Raw genomic sequence first — 21,511 nt, forward strand, 5'->3', positions numbered from 1 at the left:
TCACCTCTCGATAGGCGTGAGGACCATGGTCCTCGTATCCCGACATAGTACTTTATTCTCTCTCCAAAATAGACATATACAAAGACTACAATGAGGTCCTATTATAGAACTATGGATATCGATATACTCATATTTAGATTGATAGTAACAGGATGAATCAAATCACATCCTAGATATCCATATTTTGATATTTGCTCTAGTCCATCAAAAAGTACCTCGAGATACCGGTACCTCGAGGTACCAAATCGTTTTCTACCATTGGATCTAGCTGAATAGGATGTGCACTGTTAGATCCAATGATCAGAAATGATTTGGTACCGTGAGGCATTGGTATCTCGAGATACTTTTTGTTGGACCGAAACAAATCTCCCATATTTTCTCAATAGGCATGGGGATCTTGGCCCCCACATCGCTAACATAGTACTTTAATATCTCCTCAAAATATATATATCTAGAATAAGATCCTAAAATATGAATTTGGACATACTTGTATCTAGATTGACGGCACTAGGATGGATCAAATCACATCCTAGATAGCTATATATTTAGGACCTAGCAGCTCAGTACACTCGTAAACACAGGTACCGTAGGAGTTGAAACTTTTGTCGAGGAATGCTAACATAAGCATAGGACTGGAAATTAATGAACTCCGAAATCAGCGAACAATTCTTAGAGCAGGTACAATAGCAGGCTATAAGCCAGCTATAAGCATATTTTAAAGAGATAAGAGGAGAGAGAAGAGAGATGAACTACTAATTTATAGCAAGCTGCACATGGGCTTCAATACAAAATATGTGTATGGCACGTGGGACCATGTATTGATGTTTTGTAGGCAACTATTGTATGAATTGACTATTAGATTAACTATAGATAAATTAGAGCCAATGGTTGGCTATACTATTGAACTTGCTCTCACAGGGCAGAGAGTGATACTCGGCTATCGCGGCCAATTTTATACAACTGTCACTCATGCACCTTCCAAGAATACATCAAGAGCTTCACAAGGATAACCAAAAGAGAAAGAAAATGCCTGCATAGCTCAGTCCTCGTCCACAAAGATTGTTTCTTGCTTGAAGAGTCCCCCAAAGACGGGCCTCACCTCCGGCTTGGTTTCCGGCTGCTTTGGTGTTGGTGGTCTCGTCTTCTGCGCCGCGGGCTTAACAACAGCTCTCTGTGGTGCCAGTTTCTTTGCTTTTGCCTGACCTCTCACGGTGGCGATCTGCGCTTTTGGTTCCTCCTCGTCTGAGTCCCCCGTGGCCGCTCCTGCAAGTTGTGTGCTGAGCTTCTCCCAGGAGAAATCCGTGCTGAACCCTTTGGCTCTGCTCAGAAGGTTCTCCAGAGAAGCTTGTGCCTCACGCGCCGCACTTGCAGCTGCCTCATCAGAGGACGTCTTCTTCCCCTCGGCTTTGACCTTACTGGTATCCTCTTCTGCCTCGTTAGCTCGCTGCGAAACCCGAGCCTCCTCTTCTGCTGCCTGTGCCTTTGCAACAGCTTCTTGGTACTCCTTCCTTCTACTGTCTTCAGGGATAGCTCTGAAGAGAGAGTATGTGTGCAATGCCACACACAGAGTAACCGTCAGAAAGATTTTAAGTACCGAAATAATTTCACAATTACTCCTGAAACTAACCATCAGAATTTAGGAGTGAGAAAAACGATTTGTTTGGGAATTTCATTGTGAAAATAGTCCTTTGGTTACAATGGAACCCATCAACAACGATAACAGATACTGGCCACAACTTTCGATAAGATAACCATGCTGGCAGAGAATCAAGGTTTCTTATACAAGAAGCTGTCTTCTGATGATAATGAAAGATATGTTATGCTCTGACCTATGGCTGATGCCCATCTTAATAAATCAAGAGATGGAGTTGTTTTCAGTTTTCACTAACACTTTAGATTCCTCATTTCAGTAGAAGTATGTTTACCTGAGCACTACGTAGAGGACTACCAGTCTACCAGTACCAAAAGAATCAAATAGCAATTTGTTGGAGAAAAATGCATATGTGTTAGTCTATACTCACGAGAAAGCCTCCTCTATGGGCTTGGATGTTACTGACGAGCTAGTTGAAACTTGGACAACCTGGAAAATGGGAAATTTATTGTGATGGAAGTAAAAATCGAGTGAATAAGCATCAACCATGTAAATTCATAGTTGAATTACACAGAATGTTTTCCAGCACAATCAGTTGGTTGCATAATGGAGATATAAAGACAGTATTTAAAAAGTGCTTCTCAGTACAAGGTAGAGGTTAGAGCACTGACAGTTAGGTCAGTTTAATTGCTATAGGCTGCGTTCGGCTGAGGTATAGATATCCGGCACGGAAAATATAGTAATTGATTTGTACATAATTAATTAATAATTAATTATAAAATAGATTACTATGATTTTTAAAGTAACTTTCCTATAGAATTTTTTTGCAAAAAATACACCATTTAGCAGTTCGGGTATGTGCACGCGAAAGACGAGTAAATCTGGGTTAATTAGGGGTGGGAACGAACGGGGCCATAGCTAGTTTAATCTGGCCCCATCATTGCGCACCAATTGACTATATGCATTAAAAAATGAGGAATTTTGTTCCACTATAACTTCTAAGCAAAGTTGTTTTTCAAATTTCAGATTTTGGAAGCTTCAGTAATATCATACGTTTATTTCTAACATTTCTATTTCTACGTATACGCTTTTCCTTCACCGATTGGCAAACCATTATATATGGTTTGTGCTTAGATGGTCACAAACAAAACATAATATTGTTATTTGCACACCAGACTATTATCTGTTACGTGGTACTTCAGAATATTGGTCAAGCATGTATGTTCTCTTTAATCAAATTTGAGGCATCTGATTAACCGTGCCTTTCATGAATATCAGAATATAATGACCACCAACGCGGTGCAATGTACTTCTGACTAATCATGACAACCTTCCTCTCCGATAAAGGTTCCTCATGGGGCTATCAGGGCAAAACTACCAACAGATTGCCTAATTACAGTGATGCTTTCAAATGTGTTGTAATGCAAGGGTTTAACATATAGCAGATGTGAATCAGTACCTTGTTCTCCGCAACTGCTACATTCGAGAAGACATCTGCCACAAGACCAGCAATCTGCAACTTGGACACCTACAGAATCGCATGAAGCTATGCATGTAAGCAACATGATGAACCTTCATATAGACTCTTTCACCACCACAGCTATATCAATTATGTATACCTTGCCGGTTTCTGTCGAGGAAGTCGTGCTGGACGCACCCTCCTTGGCCAGCACCAAGCCATAGGAACTCTCAGGACTGTAGTCATCCGTGAGTGACGTCTTGATGAGAGTGTACCTGACGTCGGTCTCCACCACCTTGCCCAAGAACTCGTTTAGGGGCAGTGACTGCACACGGGAGAACAGGTTCGAGAAGAAGGACGTGAACCCGTCGAGCACATTGTATGTGGACTCGCCGCTGGTGCCACCAGCCCCCTGGTCATACACCACAATAACGTGTACCACACCGGCAAGGTCAGCGGCCTGCACAACCCGGAGCGCCTCGTCGGTGGTGATCACACCGCCGTCAGGTCCTTTCTCAGCTGCGCTGACTGTAACCACCACCTTGGTCGCCGGGCCGATGGACTTGGCGATCGCCTCGGGGTCGTCGAAACCCGACTTCACCGCATTGAGTCGGCGTGCCTCGGTAGGGGAGATGAGCCGGTACGCCGCGGCGAGCCGGGCCAGCTCCTGAGCGGACGCGAGGTCCGGCACCCCCGCGCGCACCGCGAACCCCTGCCGCAGGAGCGTCTGTGCGACGCGGACACCCACCTGCCCTGTGGCGCCCGCGACGAACACCGTCTGCGGGTCCTTCCTCCCCCTCCCACCAGCGAACAGAGACCCGGCCGCCGCCGGCGGGAAGGCCGGTATCAGTGACTTGCCGTCCGAGAGCTTGCCGAAATCGGCGAAGAAGGGCCTCTTCTTGGGCTCGTCATCCGCGCCGGTGTCCTTGGACGGCCTGCCAGCGCCGACGCGGCAGAGGAAGGTTGCCGCGGCGCGGCGGCGGGTGAGAGGCGTGGAGAGGGGGCGGAAGGAAGGCGGGTTCGAGGTGAGGGCGGGAGGCATGGCGGGCGTGTCAGGTGGTCGAACAGGTGGTGGGCACGGGCACCGTGGGATGAGGAAACCGTGGAGATGGGTGGCGCGGGGGATGATGGCATTGGCATGTTCGGATTGGGGGAAGCGGCCGGGGAGCCTATGGGGAGAGGCCATGTGGGTCGCCGTTTATCTCCATTCGGCCGATCGGTGGCCGTGCGTTCGCCGCCCGTCGATCCCACAGGCCCCACGCCCAACACCGCGAGCGTCTCCGCCGCGTGTCCGAGAGCATCGCGGCGGGGCGCCGACGCAGCGCTGCTTTCACTGGCGGAGTCTCTCCTCCGCCGACGCCGAGTCATTCGCTTCTTTTTACCTTTTCCTTTTTCTCGCGGGATCCTGATTGCATAGATGTGCTTTATTTCATTTCGATTGGATTATAATTTTTCACAAATGCATGACGTTCAGCTTTTTTTTTTACTAATTTAGTTTTTCTATGCTTCATCATTCACTGGTTATTAATCTCATCTTTTCACTTCTGATTATGCACAATATTTTATGGTTTCCACAATATTTTTCACCCCTATGTTTTTATGGTTTGCATAACATTTTTCATGTAGAAGTGATAACTTTACCATGGAAGTAAAAAGTTAAATACTTGCTGATGTAGCAACAAGGTAAACACACCATGGGTTTATAGAACATTCTCCTATATACAAATCCATATGTATATACAATCCATAGTGGGCATCCAATCAAACAACACAACTATATCCACACTCATCTAATTCAACCAAACAACTAGGTATGTATATGCTTCACAAGTTCAAGTTTAGTGGAGGAGATGAGCCAACCTAAGAGGATAACTGCAACTATACATGTCCTTACAATACAATGAAAAGAATAATATCTACTGAATTAAATGAGTTATTGTCACACCCGTAAATTACATCAATTTCTGAACCATAGTATGCATTAAATCTCAGTATAGGACTTGCCTGAGTACACACTATGACACTTCAGTACAGATCCATCATCTTAATTAAACAAATATTCTAATGTAGCTTCTCAAAGAAGCGGCATAATCGGCACAACCCCACATGCAGCACTTGACCATACCAACTCGTCTAATCTTCGAACATCTTCTCGTCAGACGCGACTTCGGTTATTGGGAAAGGGGGGAAAGGCAAGACTGAGTATAACCATTATACTCAACAAGACCAACAGATGCAAGACAAATGCACAAGGGAAAGGGGAAATCTGGCTCTTTCTCAAGATTGTGAAAATGAGTTAGTTTATGGGGTCAATGACTATATTTATGCCTAATGGGTGGAAGTGTTATCCAAATATAACACCTATCAAATATCATTTCTACTCCCTCCGTCACCAAAAGATTTCATTCTTGTCCCATCTGATTTGTCCCATAAAGACTATTGTCGTAACAAAGTTGTTGTACATTAGAAAGCATGCAAGCGAAATGGCATGTAACCTAGTGGTTGTAGTGACCCGAGTAGCACCCCAAGGTCATAAGTTCAAATCTCATATGGAGCGAATTTAAGACTGGCTTATTTGAGGCGCTAAGTTACTAATTAAAAATACTACATATATCCGCTTGGATACATGGGCTCGCCAGTTTTGGCTATCCTTCACCATCACCTTTATTGATCTTTCTTCCCTCTACTCAATCAAATCTAGCAGAAGAGACCTCACAACCACCACATCCAAATGCCATGACCTTTATCACCTCTAGTTCTACAACTAGGCTCCTGCTGCTATTGGATCCAGGCAGTACTATGGAGACATGTGATAGGGAAGGACGAACAACTGACTTTATTAGAAGGTCACTGAAGTTCATTTTTAAATTTTTTTTTTATGAATCCTTATCTTACCGCTTCAATAAATTACATAATAAGATGTTTAATGTTCTATTGCACATCATATCATGGTACATAAATCCTGATTGGCTTCAGTTCACCGGTCTAGCGGTTGAACCGCGATTCATTAACTATATGAGGCAATTGCAATTTTACCACCGGTTTGAATCGTTAGTATAAAATTGCCACTAGAAAATTCCAACAATGCCATTAAAATTCTCATTCTAGTGACATTTTTGTAATATAGAAAAAACCAGTGGCAAATTTGCACAAACCCCTAACTATACCTATGATATGTTTCCATGCTTTCACAATTGATGCAATGGCAATATGGCTAACTTCCACTTAATCGACTAGAGACTCGTCCTACTGAGGCAAAGTCACCGATGTAGTTTCTTGTATGGTTTACTTGAAACCACATAGTCCAAAGTGGCTCGAATGAGTGTGCAGTCTTTGCATACAACTAGACCAAGGGTGTCCTTTTTGTTTCGGTTTTTTAGGTTCAATGCTAGTATAGTCCGGGTTTTCCACTGCGTTGTACATGCAAACAATTTTATTAATAGATTAAGGGGATGTTTGTTTCCCTCCAACTTTTTTAATCCCTGTCACATTGAATGTTTGGACATTAATTAGAATTATTAAATATAGACTATTAATAAAACTCACCCCATATTTTAGACTATTTCGCGAGACGAATCTATTGAGCCTAATTAGTCCATGATTAGCGAATGTAATACTATAGTAAACATTTGCTAATCGTGAATTAATTAGGCTTAAAAAATTTATCTAATAAAATAGCCTTTATTTATGCAATTAGTTTTGTTATCAGTCTATATTTAATATTTCTATTTAACATCCAAATATCCGATGTGCCAAGGGACTGAAAAAAGTCTTTGGATCCAAATAGCCCCTTATTTCTCTTTGTATATATTTTTGTTATCACCAAAGCATTTTAGCCATTCATTGGATTCCCTTTCTTTCATCGATCCACTGGTTGCACATGTAATGGATTCATTGAAATTTAGCTTGTCAAATACTACATAATATTTAATCCATAGAATACAACCAATAATCCCTCAACAAAATATAGGAGGTAACCAAACTAAGGCTTATACAGACAACCATACAAAATCTCCTACATAGAGCTTTTGGATGATCTTTTCATACAACCAACCAAAATAGCAAGCATTATAACCAATCAAACAACTTCTCTTGCACTTAGGGATGAAAACAGCTTGGAAACGCACGAAAACCACAATTATCGTTTCCGTTTCTATATCTTTGGGAATCAGAATCGGAATCGAAAACCTCGGATATGAAAACGGAATCGAATATTATCGAATACGAAAACAAGACAAATACGAATTGGAGCGAATACGGTAACATAAATTTATCGTATTATAATAACCCTCAAACCGAGCTTTCATTTTTTTTCCTAAAATACTAGACCAAAAATTATAAACATTAGCAACTAGCCATACCATTTTGTTATCATTACAATCAAGTTCATAGATCACTTTGTTAATAATTATCTCAATAACAAATAAAGGCTATAGCTTATAAATTATTATAAACTAAAGATCACATTTAATAGATTATTACAAAGTTTATATATCATATTACAAAGTAAATTGCATATCATAGAATTTATTATAAAATAAAGTGTTAGTGTATATGTTCTTGATTAATTAAGAACTTAAGATTAACTTGCTAAAATGGGCTGAGCTATTTAGGCTGATATTATAGATATATGGCCTATAGAAATTCTGACAAAAATTCCGGAAAGTTTACTGAGAAAATTCTAAAAAGTACTGATTCTGATTTTTGACCGAAATACCCTTATCGTACCGTTTCCGTTTCCGAGAAAAAAATTTAAATTCGTTTCCATTTCTGATAAATTTCAAAAATATTTCGATCTATAAATTTTGTTTTCGAAAACTGGTCCGGAATCCAAAAATATTCTAAACCATTTTCATCCCTCCTTGCACTCACTCAACATAGCCAAACTCAACCAGGATGACACACATATATAAATAGTGATAGAATGATATAAGGAACCAAACAGACACATAAGAGTGTAGGAGAGAAATACTTCTAATTAGCTGTGCATACCCAGCCTTAATCGAAATATATTTATCACTCGAACCTGGTGAAACCAGCTGACACAACCTTCTCCTAAACAATCCTAATCATCCAGATCTAAGGGACATATTTACAAAACTAACTACAAAAAGGGCTCATATGCTAAAATGAGCTAAAGCTAGGAAATCCATACCCTGTACTTTGGAAGGACCTACGGGTATAATTTCGGTGAAGAGAAGAAGCGCAATACTCGGGAACATGGTAGGCAAAATTGGCCAAGGGCAGGGGCCTTTCCGGAAATTCCTCAAGGCGGTGGTAGTGGCGGAGTCAGTGGTCGGGGGCGGCCTACAAATACCCCCGGCCACGTGACGCCACCGGATGCAAACCTATTTATATTCTCTCCTTAATTCCCCAACTCTCTAGTCCGCCTCCCCCCTCCCCTCCCCTTCCCCTCCCCCCTTCTTCCCTGACTCGACGCCATCCTGTCCCCCTCCTCACCGCCCCGCCCCGCCCCGCCCCGCCCCGCCTCGTTCCCCGCACCCCAAACCCTAACCCTAGACGAGCCCGCCGCCCACCATGGCCAGCAGTAACGTCTCCACGGTCTACATCTCCGTCATCGACGACGTCATCTCCAAGGTCCGCGAGGACTTCATCTCGTACGGCGTCGGCGACGCCGTCCTCAACGAGCTCCAGGCGGTAAGTACCGACGATCCCTCGGGGTCCCTGGCCCCAGTTGTGTACCGAATTGCTGCTTGGTTGGCGTGATTTGACGGTTTGGCTCCCCGATCCGGGCCCCCGAAACCCTAGCTCTGGGAGATGAAGATGCTGCACTGCGGCGCAATCTCCGGGAACATCGACCGCTCCAAGGCGGCCCCCGCGGCGTCCGCAGGAACGCCCGCCGCTGGAGGGACCCCGCCAGTGCACGACCTTAACGTGCCCTACGAGGCAACCTCCGAGGAGTACGCCACCCCCACGGCGGACATGCTGTTCCCACCGGTGAGGAATTCCCCTCAAGATTGGCCTTGATCTCTGCGATTGAGAGGCAGGGTATTGACGTGATTGGCTGTATTTGTATGCAGACGCCTCTACAGACCCCGATCCAGACACCTCTTCCAGGAACTGATACAGGGATGTACAACATTCCCACTGGGCCTTCAGACTATGCCCCATCCCCGATTAGTGATGTGAGAAATGGGATGGCCATGAATGGGGCTGATCCAAAGACTGGTCGCCCGAGTCCCTACATGGTAAAATCAATTTGGATTTGTTGATTTGTGTCTTCCCCCTTTGGCTTGGGTTTCACGTTGAAATTTATTATTGTTATTTTACAGCCACCACCCTCTCCCTGGATGACTCAGAGACCTCTGGGTGTTGATGTGAATGTTGGTATGTGTTAATGACTTCATGTTATGCTCAGTTTTTGTTCTCAGATCTCAGCATTCCATTACAGTTAACTTGATTGAAGAAATATTGACTGTGTAGCAGTAATGATATAGCTAACTTTGATTGATGTGTAGCTTATGTAGAGAATCGTGAGGACCCAGATAGGACAGGACAGCCGTCGCAACTAACTAAGGTAAAAATGAGATGGCCTCTCACTTGCAGTTCCGGGTATTATGTTGAAAATGAGATTTATTTGCTGTTAGCCCTTTTTCTTTTGTTGATATTTTTGGTAAGCAACGTCCCTAGTTTTTTTATCAGTCAAATCACGATTGCATACTTATTAATATGTAATAAGTACTTATATTTTAATACTCAATGGGCATTGCAGTCATCCAGTGTTCTAAATTGCAGTGGTCACTGGTTATTTACTGCTGTTTTATATGGTAACCTCGTTCTAGAAAGAATACTCAGATCTTTGGTTTATTACTATATCCTTCTGATGATACTTGGTATTATTTGGCCAGTAACTAAACATTCTCAGATACTATGGTGAATACAGGCGTGGGCCAGCTTGAGCTTGAGCCTCACGTCTGGCTGAAAAAATGCACTAGGAAAGTACTAAGTTTTAGTTAAATTTTTGTCCAAAAGATTTATACTCTATCGTTGAGCCCTAGGCTTGAGAAATTCCTGGTTCCGCCCCTGGTCACCAGTAAATGTCATGCATATGTTTGTGTTAGACTTTCCATGACTTCCTGCCCCCTTTTAGTTGGTAAAATATGATGGAAATCATGCAACCAACTCCATAAAAGTTTTCAAAAGATCTTGAAAAATTCATACACATAGGTAAGATGATGTTATAGAACCATACAAAATTGCAAGACCAAATTTTACTTCTTTTATGTGATATAAAATAAAAAATTGTGGACAAAAAGAGAAACATCAGGGATATTGCTTTTCCATAGCTGTTTGTGAATTTTATATCTTTCAAACAAAGTTGAATTTGATCGTGCGATTTTGTGTGGCTCTCTAATATCATCCTACTTATGTGTGTGATTCTTTTTGATATTTTTCTAGAACATTTATACAGTAGTTTCCAAGTTTTCACCTAAGATGTGATTTCCACTACATATTTTCCCCTTTTAATTTGGTGCTTTACCATTTCATGCATAAAATCACTATCTAGTCAAGGAAAGCATCCCTTTTGAATTAGTAGTAGGGATATGCTCATCAAATATATTAAAGGAGGAGAGAAGAGATGTGTTTGTAGCAGATCTCAACATCCAGTGCCTTGTGTTTCCATCTCTTATAGGGCGGTGATGGAGATTTTAAAATAGAGAGGGTTCCCCATTCTGTATCTATTTTTGCTAGGAATTAAACTGTTTCTCGTGAGCCATCAATGAAGCCACATTTCTTATCTATTTTTAAGGTAGACTACATGTACAGTTACTACTGAACTGGTCAGAGCCAAGCTCTAATTGCAACTTCGAAACATTACTTTTGTATCTCTACTAATACAGTAGAAGTTAATGATGGTGGTGGTAAGTCTACCATCCCTATGTGCGCCTGGTGTTTGTGGGATTTTCTTCTTCGTAATACTCGCAACTTTCTGAGTTTAGAACCTGCCACGTATTTCTTCGAAATCCGTTGCATTTCATTGCTATTCGGTTGCTTTCATCAACTGAAATTTCCTAGCTTGTCTGCTTCTCACTAATTTGACAACTATCTTAATTGAAATATTTGATTTATTTCATATTGTAGGATTTTCTAATGATGTCCTCTGGAAAACGCAAGAGGGATGAATATCCTGGTCAGCTCCCTTCTGGTTCTTTTGTGCCACAACAAGATGGAAGTGCAGATCAGATAGTAGAATTTGCTGTATCAAAGGTATTATTCAATAATGGAAAGGGGGATTCACTATCACAATTTATGTTGCAATTTAATCTGACAAGCATGTGTAGTAGTTCTTCCTATACCTGTTTAAAGATGCCACTATGAATTTGTTTCCTATCTGACCCATAGGCCTTTTTGGGCCTTGTTGAGAAAGGAAGGTTTGGATTTGCATCTTTCCTCGATGGTTCATGGAACCCAGTCAGATGCAATAATTGGAGCAATGCAAGTTAAGAGTTCAACTAGTATATTTTTCATGACCAGTCACATGAATTGTACAACTTTTGTTCAAAATATAGAGAATTGCTTGTTTTAAACCAAGCTCCTTTCAAACTCAATGCTTGTTTATTCTGGGGTTTGTAGGCTTCATGATACTTTCTCTATGCATGTGCAGAAATTAAGAATGTACCAGCCTTATAGTTTGGTAATAGACTGTAGATCCTCTCTCTACTCTTATGAATGCACCCGTTAATTATTTCTATGCCCATAAAAAAATGTTTCAAATCGCTCTCTTTGGTACCAAAGTTGAATCTCTGATATGGCCATATGTTTGATTCTCTGTAGAGTGTTTAGTTTCCATTGTTGTAAACTTGTAATATCAATAGATATCCTTACATATGCACACGTGGATATTATTTTAAGCATCCCAAATTCATCAACTATCATGTCACATGTCTAACATTAACTAGTTGGTGACCCACCATAGCCAGGAAAATATAACAAAACAGTGGCTTGGATAGGAGGGGGCAGTGTAGGATGGGCTGCATGTGCATTGATAGGGGTGAGATAATGTTGAGTGGCATCAGCCAGTGTCAGTTGGTGGTGCCGTAGGCTGTGAAATATGACATAATTAACAGGAAATAGAATTGATGTTGAAATGATAATTGACAGGGATGATAATATATAAACTAAATATTTAGGATGCATGTTTTTTATATTGGTTTGGACACTACAGTTTTAACAAATGCTAGGGCTACCAGTTTCTTCTGTTGTACTTGCATTTTTGTGTCACTATCATGTTGGTGCTATATTGGTGTATATTCCTCAGTGCTACATTTATTGATTGATTACGAATTTTAACTTGTAGACCTTTATATGAATGACATGTACTCTATGGCATGCATGTATTACTATGTTGGCTGTGTTACATGAATAACATCCACATTTGTTTCAAACAGTCTGTAGCAAAACCATACCGATGTACTCCCTCCAGCTTTTAATAGATGACGTGGTTGACTTTTGCACAGACATTTGACCATTCTTATTCAAACGGAAAAGTTATATTATGGAACCGAGAGAGTAATGTATGGGATTTGTGGGAAACTGGAACATTATTAACACTGATAATTGATCAGTTTCTTTTTGCAAAGAGAGTCGCACCACTTGTTTCTTGGGTACTTCAAATATATGGCTAGCTGATATTTCATTAGTATATAGTAGGGGTGAAGAAAAAGGGTTTCAGGCAAACCGTTTAACTCCTCAGTAATGTGAGGGTGTATTAAAGATTGTACTTGGATCAGCTTACCCCCAGCTGAAAATTGAACTGGTGCTGGTTCTGCCAAACAGGGTAAGCTAGCTTGTGTGGTGGCCTTCTGTAATGGTGATATACAGCTATAACATGATAATTGAAGCAATGATAGTCACAATGGTACCAGTTACGTAATAAAGAATTGTCCTTGTAGAAATGAAATTGCTCGGAGTAATTTTACTGAGCATTTCACAGGGTGATAGGTAGCTTGATGTATTTAGGTGGTGAGATGTTTTTGGAAGTACCTCCCAAACTAAAAATTGTATCTTGTAACCTAGTTTGTTGGTGTTATATTTGTGACAACTGAATCAATCAGACAATTAGGACTGAAATTTCTAGAAGAATTTGAGAAATTTGATGATAATTTTGTAAGCCAACACAACAGAAATTTGTACTTTATGTGCACATTGGAGAACTTTTTATGTATCATACCTGTAGGTTCTTGTCCTGCTTATGTTTACTGTTTCACCAGATACTGTTAACTCGTGCTTACTTAGATAATTAAACCATGCTTCTAATATTACCATTTTGTTCGAGAAATTCTCATTCTCTCTTTGGTCTTTTATTTAGAACAATGCACAACAACTTTGGAGTTCCATCGTGAACAAGAAAGGAACAGCAGCTAAGGGATCTTCCACAAAAGAAACAACAATGGCTCCAATTATTCCTCAACGGGATGGGATGGATGACTATAATGATGTATAATTTGAATTCATCAATGCTTTTATCTTATATCTTTGAATATTCTGCCTAACTGGGTTATATTGCTTTCAGCCATTTTACTTCCAAGGAGTTCCAACTGAAGATTATAATACCCCTGGAGAATCTTGTTAGTTTCTCATGAAACTGTGGAGTTTGATCTTGTTTGAGAGATATTAGTTTCAATGTTACTGATTTTATGCATGTTTTAATTTGTTCCTTAGCGGAATATCGAGCTCCCACACCGGCTGTTGGAACGCCAAAACCGAGAAATGATGCCGGAGATGATGATGAACCTCCTCTTAATGAAGATGACGATGATGACGACGAGTTAGATGACCTTGAGCAAGGGGAGGACGAGCCTAACACACAGCACCTTGTCCTTGCGCAATTTGACAAAGTAGCGATGCTCCCTTTTGTTTAATAATATTGGCTAAGCGGATTAGGTTTTCCTCTACTTAGTGTCTCATGCTTTTATCTCTTTGCTGGTTTACACAGGTGACAAGGACAAAGAACCGCTGGAAATGCACTTTGAAGGATGGAATTATGCATTTGAATGGCCGTGATGTTCTATTTAACAAGGTAGTCAATATGATAATTTGATTGAACTTGTGAACACACTTGTTTTGAGCCTTTAGTTTTGATCTAGTTTGATATGGTTGAATAATTCGGTATTCAGGAATTCTGTTTTCGAATAGGGGTAAATTTTACTTCAGTACTAATGAATTTAATTCTAATTATTTTGTCACATAACTGAGTAAGTCAAATTTGGATTGAAATTAAGTGCATCAGAGGTTAAATGTGGTTGGATAATAGTGCATAAATTCTTAATGTATGCTCATGATGGAACTCCATTTTTTCTAATATATTTTACTCTGATTTACACTATCTGTTTGCTCTTGCACTTGATAATTTCTGTGTTTCTCTTGTAATTTGAAAGAATCTGATGCTTGAATGTTTTTTACAATAATGTAGCTCACTGTTCACAAAATAACCATTGTTCATAATTTCTACACATTGGTTTTTGCTCAATTAGCTTCAAATCCTTTTTCATTTCCTGTGTTAAATTAATAAGTTTGTTTTTTTTTGACTTACCTTTCACCATTGCCCCTAACAAAATTATGACATACTACCTGTTTTGCTTGGAAAGTCTAGCACACCTCTGCATTGTGCTCCAATTATTGACATCCATGTCTATGATGTTGCAGGCTACAGGCGAGTTTGATTTTTGAATTTTGTGACAAAGAGGAGCTATTTTAGAAGCTGCTGTATCGACATATCTTTGTCTTTGACATAAGAGTGAGGAGTGACAAGCGCTGGTGGGGTGAGTTTGTTCCCGTAGAGGCTTGCTCCACCCAGCGTGTCTGTTACCGTAACTGTTATCGCTGTAAAAATGCTACAGTTCGGACTGTTGTAGACATTTTCCTGAGATGGTATCTTAAAGTTGGCGGAGGATTTACCTTATCTGATTTATGTTCTCTCTTTTCACTTCCTGTAAGATGGATCAAAGAAGATTTAGTTTGCAGTAAATGTTCTGTTACCGCAATACATCACTTGTTCTGGTTTTGTACAAAATAAGGACGAGTGATCATTTGAAAGGATTTTTAAAATCGGGATTTGTCCGACAAGTTTTAAGTTATTGAGGTAGGATTCGTGTTTGAGATAAGCCTGATTTTGTGAATATGTTGTCATGCCGCGTCAAACCCATTGAATTACCCAGTTAAAACTTGCAAACTGCAGAATGTGTTACTCCTCGCTTATTGGGTGTTTCAGCCATGGTTACCATTTTGTTATAAGTATTTACTTCAGCGTTTAAGCAGCACGTTTGTTTGTATTGCAGCGATATTGTTTATACTGCTCGTGAACTCGTGCACACTTAGTGCACTTTTCTGTTCTTTTACATGGCTGTTCCACCGAACATGCTGAACATACTTCTCACTTTCTCCCCCCGTCAAACTAACCAACAGAATATGTTGTTGCATTCAATTTATATTTATTGATGGGTACAAAGTTTTTTTCTTTTTAATCATAAAGTGCTAAACAATTTAAAAAATATTTCATCCGTTTCATAATATAAGACTCTCTAATAAATCTAGACATATATATAAATTATATACATTCATGAGTGAATTTTAGCATTGCCTAGATTAATATGGATGCTAATGAATCTAAATATATATATAAATTATATATATTTATGAATGAATTTAGGCAAGGCTAGAAAGTCTTACAATATGAAATGAATGTATTACTTATATTTTAGATATTTTAGAAATATTTTAACACCTTGATGACTACAGCTAAATAAAACCAGAGCAATTTACTGGTTCTGTACTATACATAGCAAAAGGGTATTCAAAGATGACGAGACCAAGTTAACCTCGATTAGTTGATGTTATACCCAGGAGGCGATGCTTGAATATACTAAATGATACGCAGTAAGTCTTAAAAGCTGAATTTCCAAAGTCAAAAGAAATTGATGTATTACCTACCGTGTTTCCTGCACTCTTGGTTCTATGGGAGAATACGTTCATATACTGCTCCTGCTTGAGCCACTATGTCACATTTTGATTCAATTTTAGATAATGGAAGCTTATTAAATCTCGGACAATTATATCAAATTGATATTAATTGGACGAGAACACTTCCTATGATGTACACAACCGACACGCACACTCATGCCCTAATAATCTTCAAATATAAAACTGATGCCACCGCAATAAGATCATGTAAACCTGGTTTTTGAAGAACATGTTAGCTATGGAGCCAGTTATGGGTATTCACAGTGCAATGACTAGGATGATTTTCATATAATTAAATGAGTTGTTACATAGGATAAAAGATGACGTGATGAGTGAGTTAATAAAGAAATCGAAGAAAACCATATCCTGTATGAAACATGATTTCTACACAACACCGAATGCATGATAAAATATAGGTAACATTAAATTTAAATATGAATTATTAGTGTTTGCATGGTAAGAGTGATGTTTAGTACTAGTTTCGTTATAACGTAGAGGGTATAGAAACCATGACTAGTGTCTTGCATAAGGATTGCTAGGCAACATGCAAAGAAGAATAACCACAATTACCATGCCATTTCCATTTATGTATAACCAGAATTAGCACTATGGAGCCAGTTAATTAGCAAGAAGACAATAGGCAAAGGAGAATAACCAGAATTATCACGCCATTTCAACACATAGTAGCCCCTTATCACAAGACATGAGATCCCATATCCTTCGAAACTCACAAAAGCCACCCTTTGAACATATGCGGGATACTATGAGATGGTCGTATGTCTAAAGTTATTTAGGTAAAGTGTTGAGTTGTCTCTTTACAACAAAAACAATAAATCTCATTTTGTTGTCGATTTTTCTTAGTGAGATTATCCTTTATTAATACTATACCACGGAGTAGATACCAAAGAAAAGATCTTGACTTTCAGTGGGTTCCTTAGAGCATTTCCAAGAGAATGGCTAAATTTTGACTTAACAAATTGAAATTCACCTATTCATTTTAGTTTTGGCAACTCAAATTCGAGCATCTCCAAGAGACTCCAAATCCTAGCAATGAGAGGATGACAAGGGGATCCCATCCACGTGGCACTTATGGATAGCAATTTTGCTAGTGAGGCAATGTGTTAACAGATTTGGCTATTGAGAACTCAAGTTTAATTATTTAAATGGCATGACAAGTCAAATAGTCATTCTCTTGGAAGATATTTTTTTTTATGCAAAATTGCTAAAATTAAGTATGACAAGTAAGATGATCATTCTCTTGAAGATGCTCTTAGTTCCAAAGTCGTTTATCTAGGATTAGAAACCCCACTGTGAACAAGAGCAAAGACAGTGAGATTTCACCAATAATTCCCTAGTTGGGGTAAGATTCAGACTAAATTCATATTCTCCTATGTTAGAACGAGACATCCCGTTGGTCCATGACACTAATTTTGAACCAATCATATCCCTTCACAAAAAAAAACCGGTGATGAAATCTGAAAGACTTCTGAAATTGTTGTCTGTTTGTGCGTAACAATGTTGTTTAGATAGGGATACTGGTCTCGCAGAGTTGTGATCCCTGGCAATTTGTCTTCTGAGAATCTATTTTGAGGGTCATCCTTAATTAGCTTGCCGTCCTCAACCACTCATTTTCTTGTGAAGGATGTCGTGATGAATATTATGTACAATCCCACTGTTAGCGCCAACGTGATGTGAGCAACATGGGATGGAATGATAATGTCGAGGAATAATCAACTGGAACATTCTAACGTTTACTTGTATTAGAATGCTGAATAGGATATTCCAGATAGAGCAATTTATGTTTAAAGTAATATGACATTATTTAATGAATTATGAATTTAATTAGTGTATTTCATTCATTTGTATACAACTAACTGTCTTTCCAAACAAATTCCATCTTTATTTTGAAACTTTTATTATTATTTCAATTCAATTGATATTACATACTCCCTCCATATTCTTTTATATGACGCCGTTGACTTTTAGGTCCACGTTTGACCATTTGTTTTATTCAAAAAATTATATAATTATTAATTATTTTGTTATAATATGATTTATTATTATAGAAACTTTAATTATGCATTATAATTTTGCATATTTGGATATAAATTTTGAATAAGACGAATAGTCAAACGTGATTCTAAAAGTCAACGGTGTCATACATAAAAAATATGGAGGGAGTATGTACTACCTCACTTGGAAAAATATATTTGTTGTATACAAAACCAAAATATATTCTTATTTATATAACACTAATCCTAAATATAAAATAATTAATTAAATCGGTTACCCTACATTTTAGGGTGTGTATTTTCACAAGCAAGCACACTATAACCACCTGCAAAGTAGTAGTCACTATGGGAAATGGGCCGCCTGCAAAAATAATCTTTGCAGGTGGCTCGTGGGGTGCACTAACTATAAAAACAATCTTTGCAGGCGGCTATTGTGGCTAACTGTATATTCATTAATATTTTTAATTATATTATAATAGAAAATAGATGTCAGAGTATTCAAAAAATCGAAGTCAACATATACACACGGACGAATGAAAACATAGATAAGGCAAAAAAAAAAAACTGAGGAAAAACATTAAAACAAACTCATAAAACAGCCCAAAACAAAATTTCAAGTTAAGTGAGTGAACAGCAAATTCTTTTCTATATAACACCAAAATTAGAACTCCAAAAATCAGGATATGACTGTAGTCTTCAGTTAAAAACACAAGCAGAACTCGCACTTGCAGGGTGCAGATGACATCGCATCATAGACATAGACATCGAACGGGTCTTCGCGTTCATTGCCAGGTACTAAGTAACATTGCATGCAGGGGCATGGCTAGTTCATCATCACAGCAGTCTCGATTATTTGATAAATTTGCCACAAGAGTATGACTACTAAAATGCAGATAGGAGCAGCAGGGGATAGAGGTTTCCATCTCTTCAGCCGGCAACTCAAACTCATTTCCAGATCGGCAGGCGTCAGCGTAGCTCAGGCTCCTTTCCATGTCGACGGGGGCGGCGCCGCCAGGGCTGCATCATTGTGCGCTCTGCAGAAAAATAATGTAACAGCAGGGGGAGGGTATTTAGTTTTGGTGCATTTCTGCAGGGCTTTTTTATTATTTAATGAATTATGGATTTAATTTGTGTGTTTCGTTCATTTGTATACAACTAAATGTCTTTCCAAACAAATTCCATCTTTATTTGTTATTATTTCAATTCAGTTGATATTACATAGGTACTACCTCACTTGGAAAAAAATATATTTATGGCATACAAAACCAAAATATATACTGATTTATATAACACTAATCCTAAATATAAAACAATCTACCATTTATTTCAGGGTGTGTATTTTCGCAGGCGACGACACTATAACCACTTGCAAAGTAGTAATCAATGTGAAAAATATGCCGCCTGCAAAATGATCTTTGCAGGTGACTTGTGGGGTGCACTAACTATGAAAAAAATCTTTGCAGGTGGCTAATGTGGTGCACCGTCGGTGAAGACTATTTTCGCACGTGGGAGCCTGCTACAAAGATGCTCCATCCTCACAGACATTAGGCTGCTACCCCTGCCTTAAGATGTGTTCTGTCCTTGCCCACGTGTAAAATCGTTTTCTGGGGCAGTGTTATTCAAGTCTAAACTATTTCACTATACATTCCGGCCAAATCAATTCAGCTTTGGGCAGAAAATTGTATGAACCGGCGATAATTTAGAATACCTTAGAGCAAGTATAATAGCTGGTTTATAGCCAGCTAAATGCTGATGTGGAAGAGATAAGGGAGGAGAGAGATGAGAAGCTGGTTATAAGCTTATAGCTAGCTCAGGCACATGAACCAAGACACCATGTGAGAGACATGTGGGTCCTGTATTAAAGATGAAGAGCTAACCATTATATGAGTGGGCTATAAAAAAACTACAAGAAGTCTTATAGCCGGCTTGTTGGCTATATTATTAGCCTTGCTCTTAACGTATACACGGTGCTTTTATTTGGATCGGAAAGCGACGACATTTCACTTTATTGCTGGCTTACATGCATGGGTCCGACCGATCTAGTAAATTAAACTGAAAACATACCATTACCCATAGCTAGCTACGCGGGCGCGCAAACGCATAGAACAAGCATATAATTATTAACCCATCCAAAAAAAAAAGCATATAATTATTAACCTAGCCGATCTTGGGGACCTGCGCGACGCTGCCGGAGATGTTGGTGAAGACGCGGACGCGCTTGGGGTTGATCTCCGTGGTGACGACGGAGCCGACGCGCAGCACGACGACGTGAACATCCGGCTGGTCGTGCAGGATCATCTGCTCCGCGGCCTCCGCCGGCAGCCCCACCACCTCCGGCCACGACGACTTCTCGCTGCTCATCTCTAGCTAGCTACCACAATTATATATACTACTATATGTGTAATATATCACAACCTATACACAAGTGCGTCAACTATATCTATGTATATATTTAGCTGTGTTATATACGATGAACCTGCTCTTGGCTAGCTAATAATTGGTGCATATAGGGGCAGCCGTCGGCCGGCACCGTATATGTGTACAATGACCATGTATGTCCATATGTTTCATTTGCAGGCACAGCTAGCATGCATGCCGGCTAATTTGGCCATCGATCAATTAATTGAACGCGTTTGGCATTGCATGCATGCACGTTTTTACTTTGGTGGTGACATATATATATATATGTATATGCCAATTGCATGTCTCTTTGCTGGGCTTTCTGCTATGTCTGGTTGCTACATGCATGGGCGCAAGAAACAACAAGTGGACAGATCAGAGTTGGGTCTAAATCTTTACAAAGCTTGGAATGAGTTAGCTGCCTAGCTGAGGTTTTTCTACGATATATCAAGGGCAGTAGATACAGGCTGCGAGCAGGGACCCGATCGATGCTTTCGTTAGGTGGCCTGCTAGAAAAATACGTTAATGCAGGCGGAGCTAGCTAGTGCGCCAGCGAAGATGGTCGATCTTTATTCTTTACTGACCTTTGGTCGCTGGAGGTATCCTCGCCCACCACCGAGTAACTGTTTCGCCCGCCAGCGATTACCGTTTTGGTAGCAGTGGTAATACGAAACTTTCCGTTCATGAAACATTGATCCAAGGGCTAGTCTTTTAACCTCATAGGAGGTAAGATGCCATTCATTTGCAGTTAAAGTTTATTAAGATGAATTATTGCATTCCAATTATGAATAGAAGATATCTCCTTATTTTAATGCAATTCAAAAATTTAAATACCAATATTGTAATTTACAAATTATTGATTTGCCATAATTCACAATTTTGAATTTTTGTTTATTTATTTGTCACATGGCAAAGTTTGTGATCCAGCTCACACAAAGTTCAGTTTTGCACACTATTGTATTAGTCTAAATACTTATATACTCCCTCCTGTACCATAATAACTGTCGTTTTGAATAATTTTGAGCTCAAACATTCATAAGTTTGACTATAGATAAATTTTGAAAACAC

At 39.6% G+C, this 21,511-nt stretch overlaps 2 protein-coding genes across 2 annotated transcripts; one reads left to right on the forward strand and one right to left on the reverse strand.

Moving 5' to 3' along the window:
• Nucleotides 1–871: 871 nt before the first annotated feature.
• Nucleotides 872–4,251, reverse strand: LOC102703966 (protein PLASTID TRANSCRIPTIONALLY ACTIVE 16, chloroplastic). The gene is made up of 4 exons (XM_015837755.2): nucleotides 3,211–4,251; nucleotides 3,051–3,119; nucleotides 2,022–2,080; nucleotides 872–1,532 (listed from the first exon to the last, which is right to left on the reverse strand). The coding sequence occupies exons 1-4, from the start codon at nucleotides 4,234–4,236 to the stop codon at nucleotides 1,040–1,042; spliced, it is 1,647 nt and encodes a 548-aa protein (XP_015693241.2). The 5' UTR covers nucleotides 4,237–4,251; the 3' UTR covers nucleotides 872–1,039.
• Nucleotides 4,252–8,434: 4,183 nt separating this feature from the next.
• On the forward strand, nucleotides 8,435–15,055 carry LOC102703682 (transcription initiation factor IIA subunit 1-like). The gene is made up of 11 exons (XM_006654171.3): nucleotides 8,435–8,708; nucleotides 8,820–9,008; nucleotides 9,092–9,259; nucleotides 9,344–9,398; nucleotides 9,530–9,588; nucleotides 11,154–11,279; nucleotides 13,381–13,509; nucleotides 13,585–13,639; nucleotides 13,734–13,909; nucleotides 14,008–14,091; nucleotides 14,718–15,055. Exons 1-11 carry the CDS (start codon nucleotides 8,589–8,591, stop codon nucleotides 14,739–14,741), a joined length of 1,185 nt encoding a protein of 394 aa, XP_006654234.1. The 5' UTR covers nucleotides 8,435–8,588; the 3' UTR covers nucleotides 14,742–15,055.
• Nucleotides 15,056–21,511: the final 6,456 nt, after the last annotated feature.

This window comes from Oryza brachyantha, chromosome 5, assembly GCF_000231095.2.
Source record: "Oryza brachyantha chromosome 5, ObraRS2, whole genome shotgun sequence".
In the NCBI taxonomy this organism is placed as follows: domain Eukaryota; kingdom Viridiplantae; phylum Streptophyta; class Magnoliopsida; order Poales; family Poaceae; genus Oryza; species Oryza brachyantha.

Excerpts from the sequence above, each read along its gene's own strand:
- LOC102703966 (XM_015837755.2), bottom strand. The coding sequence starts at position 4,236 with ATGGCCTCTCCCCATAGGCTCCCCGGCCGCTTCCCCCAATCCGAACAT. Across the intron at positions 3,120-3,210 it reads CCTCGACAGAAACCGGCAAG|GTGTCCAAGTTGCAGATTGC; the intron begins GTATACATAATT and ends GCGATTCTGTAG. Across the intron at positions 1,533-2,021 it reads CCCATAGAGGAGGCTTTCTC|AGCTATCCCTGAAGACAGTA; the intron begins GTGAGTATAGAC and ends CTCTCTCTTCAG.
- LOC102703682 (XM_006654171.3), top strand. The coding sequence starts at position 8,589 with ATGGCCAGCAGTAACGTCTCCACGGTCTACATCTCCGTCATCGACGAC. Across the intron at positions 9,260-9,343 it reads GTCGCCCGAGTCCCTACATG|CCACCACCCTCTCCCTGGAT; the intron begins GTAAAATCAATT and ends GTTATTTTACAG. Across the intron at positions 14,092-14,717 it reads GTGATGTTCTATTTAACAAG|GCTACAGGCGAGTTTGATTT; the intron begins GTAGTCAATATG and ends ATGATGTTGCAG.